The sequence below is a fragment of the Salvelinus fontinalis genome, chromosome 15 (assembly GCF_029448725.1).
Source record: "Salvelinus fontinalis isolate EN_2023a chromosome 15, ASM2944872v1, whole genome shotgun sequence".
Lineage (NCBI taxonomy): Eukaryota > Metazoa > Chordata > Actinopteri > Salmoniformes > Salmonidae > Salvelinus > Salvelinus fontinalis.
The window spans coordinates 10,431,106-10,437,592 of NC_074679.1; the positions used below are offsets into that span (position 1 = coordinate 10,431,106).

A 6,487-nucleotide genomic window follows, 5' to 3' on the forward strand; every position below is an offset into this window, starting at 1 on the left:
AAACAGGAGAGAGAGAGAAAGAGAGAGAGACAGAGAGACAGAGAGACAGAGAGACAGAGAGACAGAAAGGGGAAACAGGAGAGAGAGAGAGAGAGAGAGAGAGAGAGACAGAGAGACAGAGAGACAGAAAGGGGAAACAGGAGAGAGAAAGGGAGAGGTTATAAAGTTTACTAAAGACAAGGTCTGGGTACAAACACACACACACAGAGTAGAGCCATACCCAGATCTCTGGTGATGTCATCAGGTATTCCGGTGATGGTCTTGCGGCGTGTGAGTTTGTTCCGGGGATGACGGATCAGAGTGTCTGTGTTGGCTAACGCTCGCCGGAAACTGGCCTGACGCTCAAAACTTTCACCTGGATGGAGGGGAGAGAAACGACTGTTACACATACATACTGAGGGTTAATATGGATATCTGGGAAGATCTCTTCAGTTTTCATCCGCCTCCGTATGGTGAGGTATGTGTGTGTGTGTACCAGTGATGTTGATGGGTACTATGTCAGCGGCAATGGCCTGCGCCTGCTGCCTCATCTTCTCCTCTGGTGTCGGCAGGGGGAGGGGCTTGGACCATTCCGTTTCTTCGGCGACTGTGAGGTCACAGTCATTAGTCATGATGTCACCCCCATTAACTGTGTCATCAATGTCTTCGTAAAAGTTCAACGGGGGGCTCGGCGGCGGACGGAACGAATATGCCAAGAGGTCCTCGTCTGGGGATGCCGCTGTAGACTGATGAAGAGAGAAAAATTACAGGGAGGAATTAATCACTTAGATAATTATCCACAACCCCCAGTTAGCTAATAAAGGCTAAACACTAGCACAGGCTAATTGCTAACACAGGCTAAACGCTAGCACAAACCACTATGGAGCCCAGTGAGCTACAGCACACAGAGGTAGTTAAAGGCTATAGTAACTACTATCTCAGGCTAGCCCCAGTAGGGCCTGTGGTACCTTTCTCCTCCAGCAGACTGAGAAGCAGGACTGAGACAGATAGTCCAGCAGCTTGGACCTCTGAAAGAGGAGAGGAAAGGAAAGGCGAGGAAAGGAGAGGCAATGAGAGGAAAGGAGAGGAGAGGATAGGAAAGGAGTTGAAAGGAAAGGAGAGGATAGGAAAGGAGAGGAAAGGAGAGGAAAGGAAAGGAGAGGAAAGGAAAGGAGAGGATAGGAAAGGAGAGGAAAGGAGAGGAAAGGAGAGGAAAGGGAGAGAAGAGGAAAGGAAAGGAGAGCAATGAGAGGAAATGAGAAAAGAGAAGATTGAATGCAGATTAAAGGCTTCAGCATTCTTCGGTTTGGCTAGTTCCGAACTCAAACCAGTAGGCTTGCATACTCCCTTAAAACAACTTCGCTTGAAAAAATTTCCATCTTGAGATGCTGTAGCCAGCATAAACTTCCTGAAAATATTCAGAATTAAATCTAAGATAACTCATTAATGTTTATGTTTTTGTAGAGGTCTTAGTCGCGCAATTATACATCTAACTAATATATGAATAGGTACAGTATTACTCAAGTGGGACATTTTGCATGAAAATGAGTCGTCTCTCGTTGAATGACAGCAAATACTTAATTGAAGAATCCCAACTGTTGACCAATCACAGACGACGGGCCGTAGACTTCGGCAACTGAACTTTGGCTTGCCTCAGAAAAACAATGTGTTCACAAACAGCCGGAAAAAAACAATAGATGAAGGCTTTATTATTTAAACTTTATTTTGACAGGAAAGACATATTCAGACCTAGGTCCTAGGTCTCTTTTCCAAATGTATAATACAATATAAAATACACATTCTGTCAAGATCGTTATACTGAACGGACCAAGGCGCAGCGTGCGTAGAGTTCCACATAATTTTAATAAATGAAAATCACCAAAACAAAGGCAGACAGGCAGGCAGGCAGACAGACAGACAGACAGACAGACAGACAAACAGACAGACAGAAATGCAGTGCTAACAAGCACTACACAAAAAAAAGATCCCACAAACAACAGGTGGGAAAAGGGCTGCCTAAATATGATCCCCAATCAGAGACAACGATAAACAGCTGCCTCTGATTGGGAACCATACCAGGCCAACATAGGAAAACAAAAAACTAGAATGCCCACCCTAATCACACCCTGACCTAACGAAATAGAGAAATAAAAAGGCTCTCTAAGGTCGGGGCGTGACACATTCAACACCAAATATAAAGTAGCAGCCAAAGGTTTGGACACACCTACTGTCAGAGCTGCTAGGAGTACTGGGTGGATGGAGTCAGGCGCAGAGAGCGGGTTTCAATAATGAGGATTTATTTTCGAAACGATGATGCCCTAAAACACACGGGCGCATGAAAAGACGAGTCCAAAAACACAGGACTAAACTGTAAACAGAAAATAACAAAATCCACATTACAATCCAACCACAACATAACAGAATACAAGCCCGCACAACAGCCAGCGGGCTACCTGCCCTTAAATAGCCTACCCACCAAACTAAACTCAAAACAGGTGCACCCAATCAGCCCAAACTAACAGTAACAAAAAGAAAAGAATCGATGGCAGCTAGTAGGCCGGTGACGAGGACCGCCGAGCGCCGCCTGAACAGGAAGAGGCACCATCCTCGGCGGGATTCGTGACACCTACTCCTTCAAAGGTTTTTTATGATTTTTTTTACTATTTTCTACATTGTAAAATAATAGTGAAGACAACAAAATAACACATATGGAATCATGAAGTAACCAAAAAAGTGTTAAAACAAATCAAAATAGATTTTATATTTGAGATTCTTCAAAGTAGCCACCTTTTGCCTTGACGACAGCTCTGCACAATCTTGGCATTCTCTTAACCAGCATCATGATGTAGTCACCTGGAATGCATTTAAATAGACAGGTATACCTTGTTAAAAGGTCATTTTGTGAAATTTCTTTCCTTCTTAATACGGTTGAGGCAATCAGTTGTGTTGTGACAAGGTAGGGCTGGTAAAAAAAAACTATTTGGTAAAAGACCAAGTCCATATTATGGCAAGAACAGCTCAAATAAACAAAGAGAAACTACAGTCAATCATTACCTTAAGACATGAAGGTCAGTGAAACTGGCTCTCATGAGGACCACCACAGGAAAGGAAGACCCAGAGTTACCTCTGCTGCAGAGGATAAGTTCATTAGAGTTACCAGCCTCAGAAATTGCAGCACAAATAAATGATTCACAGAGTTCAAGTAACAGACACATCTCAACATCAACTGTTCAGGCCTTCTTGGTTGAATTGCTGCAAAGAAACCACTATTAAAGGACACCAATAAGAATAACAGACTTGCTTGGGCCAAGAAACACGAGCAATGGACATTAGACCAGTGGAAATATGTCCTTTGGTCGGATGAGTCCAAATTTGAGATTTTTGGTTCCAACCGCCGTGTCTTTGGGAAACGCAGAGTAGGTGAATGGATGATCCCTGCATGTGTCGTCCCACCGTAAAGAGTGTGCAAAGCTGTCATCAAGGCAAAGGTTGGATACTTTGAAGAATCTTTGTTTAACACTTTTTGAAATCTACATGATTCCATATGTGTTATTTCATAGTTTTGATGTCTTCATTATTATTCTACAATGTAGAAAATAGTAAAAATAAAGAAAAACACACTTGAATGAGTAGGTGTGTCCAAACTTGTGACTGGTATATATGTATATATATATATATATATATATATATATATATATATATATATATATATTGTGACATAGAGCAGGTCAGCCACCAGGGGGAGACTCGGCGAGGCCTGGTAACAGATGGAGTATACATCACAAGGCGATGGCTCCATCTGCTGGACGTGCCAGGTCTCGACGGGCTCTCCAGCCAGGACTAATTGGGGCTGATTGGGAGCTGGTGAGTAATCAAGGGCGGATTGCTCACCAGCTGTGCAAGGCCCATAAAACTGCCAGAAGGGCAGCACACAGGGGGAAGAAAGGACTCCCGTGTTATTGTTGATGGTTGCAGAGGTAACAAGAGGGAGTTCAGTTTTGTGACCGACAGGATACAGCCAGACCTGGAATCCCAGAAGACGGCATCCCGGAGAGGGTATCCAAGAAGACGGAATCCCGGAGAGGGTATCCCAGAAGACGGCCTCCCGGAGAGGGTATCCAAGAAGACGGAATCCCGGAGAGGGTATCCCAGAAGACGGCCTCCCGGAGAGGGAATCCCAGAAGACGGCCTCCCGGAGAGGGTATCCCAGAAGACGGAATCCCGGAGAGGGTATCCAAGAAGACGGAATCCCGGAGAGGGTATCCAAGAAGACGGAATCCCGGAGAGGGTATCCCAGAAGACGGCCTCCCGGAGAGGGAATCCCAGAAGACGGCCTCCCGGAGAGGGTATCCCAGAAGACGGCCTCCCGGAGAGGGTATCCCAGAAGACGGCCTCCCGGAGAGGGTATCCCAGAAGACGGAATCCCGGAGAGGGTATCCAAGAAGACGGCCTCCCGGAGAGGGAATCCCAGAAGACGGCATCCCGGAGAGGGAATCCCAGAAGACGGCATCCCGGAGAGGGTATCATGGAGGAGACCTATCCTTTTCTTTTTGATCTAATAATTAAGTAAACACCCTTGAAACTGAGCTAATCCTTCTCTGTCCGTGTCTGATATGGGTTAACGTCTTGACCAAACCCCCTGGTCTGCAACAATATATATATATATACAGTGCATTCAGAAAGTATTAAGACCCCTTGACTTTTTCCACATTTTGTTACGTTACAGCCTTTTTCTAAATTTGATTAAAAAAAATATATATATATCATCAATTTATACACAATACCCCATAATGACAAAGCAAAAACAGGTTTCTATGAATTTGTGCGAATGTATCAAATAAAAAAAAACAGATGTATCTCCTTTACATAAGTATTCAGACCCTTTAACTTTGTTGAAGCACCTTTGGCAGTGATTACAGCATCGAGTCTTCTTGGGTATGATACTACAAGCTTGTAACACCTGTATTTGAGGAGTTTCTCCCATTCTCCTGCAAATACTTTCAAGCTCTGTCAGGTTGGATGGGGAGCATCGCTGCACAGCTATTTTCAGGTCTCTCCAGAGATGTTCAATCGGGCTCAAGTCCAGGTTTTGGCTGGGCCACTCAAGGACCTTCAGAGATTTGCCACGAAGCCACTCTTGCGTTGTCTTGGCTGTGTGCTTAGGGACCTTGTCCTGTTGTAAGATTAACCTTTGCCTCAGTCTGAGGTCCTCAGAGCTCTGGAGCAGGTTTTTATCAAGGATCTCTGTAATTTGCTCCTTTCATCTTTCCCTCAATCCTGACTAGTTTCTCAGTCCCTGCCGCTGAAAAACATCCCCACAGCATGATGCTGCCACATCAGCAATGGGGCCATGGACTCATGCTGCTTAGGCCAAATCCTGACTCTGACATCAGCATGACGCGACGGGATCCAGGATTCATCGGACCAGGCAATGTTTCTCCACTATTCAGTTGTCCAGTGTTGGTGATCGCCTGCCGACTGGAGCCTCTTCTTCTTGTTTTTAGCTGATAGGAACCCGGGGTGATCGCCTGCCCACTGGAGACTCTTCTTCTTGTTTTTAGCTGATAGGAACCCGGGGTGATCGTCTGCCCAATGGAGCCTCTTCTTCTTGTTTTTAGCTGATAGGAACCCGGGGTGATCGTCTGCCCACTGGAGCCTCTTCTTCTTGTTTTTAGCTGATAGGAACCCGGGGTGATCGCCTGCCCACTGGAGACTCTTCTTCTTGTTTTTAGCTGATAGGAACCCGGGGTGATCGCCTGCCCACTGGAGCCTCTTCTTCTTGTTTTTAGCTGATAGTAACCCGGGGTGATTGCCTGTCCACTGGAGCCTCTTCTTCTTGTTTTTAGCTGATAGGAACCCGGGGTGATCGCCTGCCCACTGGAGCCACTTCTTCTTGTCTTTAGCTGATAGGAACCCGGGGTGATCGCCTGCCCACTGGAGACTCTTCTTCTTGTTTTTAGCTGATAGGAACCCGGGGTGATCGCCTGCCCACTGGAGCCACTTCTTTTTTTTAGCTGATAGGAACCCGGGGTGGTCGCCTGCCCACTGGAGACTCTTCTTCTTGTTTTTAGCTGATAGGAACCCGGGGTGATCGCCTGCCCACTGGATCCACTTCTTGTTTTTAGCTGATAGGAACCCGGGGTGATCGCCTGCCCACTAGAGACACTTCTTCTTGTTTTTAGCTGATAGGAACCCGGGGTGGTCGCCTGCCCACTGGAGACTCTTCTTCTTGTTTTTAGCTGATAGGAACCCGGGGTGATCGCCTGCCCACTGGAGCCACTTCTTGTTTTTAGCTGATAGGAACCCGGGGTGATCGCCTGCCCACCGGAGCCACTTCTTCTTGTTTTTAGCTGATAGGAACCCGGGGTGATCGCCTGCCGACTGGAGCCACTTCTTCTTGTTTTTAGCTGATAGGAACCCGGGGTGGTCGTCTGCTGCAATAGTCCATCAGTGACCAGGACCGACGAGTTGTGCATTCCGAGACGCCGTTTTGCACACTAGTGTTGTA

At 46.3% G+C, this 6,487-nt stretch overlaps 1 protein-coding gene across 1 annotated transcript in view; it reads right to left on the minus strand.

Annotated features, from left to right (window-relative positions):
• Positions 1-4,489, minus strand: part of LOC129811231 (NHS-like protein 1) — a 64,251-nt gene extending 59,762 nt beyond the window's left edge. Inside the window, 4 exon segments of the mRNA XM_055862389.1 lie at positions 221-355; positions 476-725; positions 948-1,007; positions 4,004-4,489. Coding sequence (XP_055718364.1) covers positions 221-355; positions 476-725; positions 948-1,007; positions 4,004-4,489 — 931 coding nt within the window.
• Between the last annotated feature and the right edge of the window lie 1,998 nt (positions 4,490-6,487).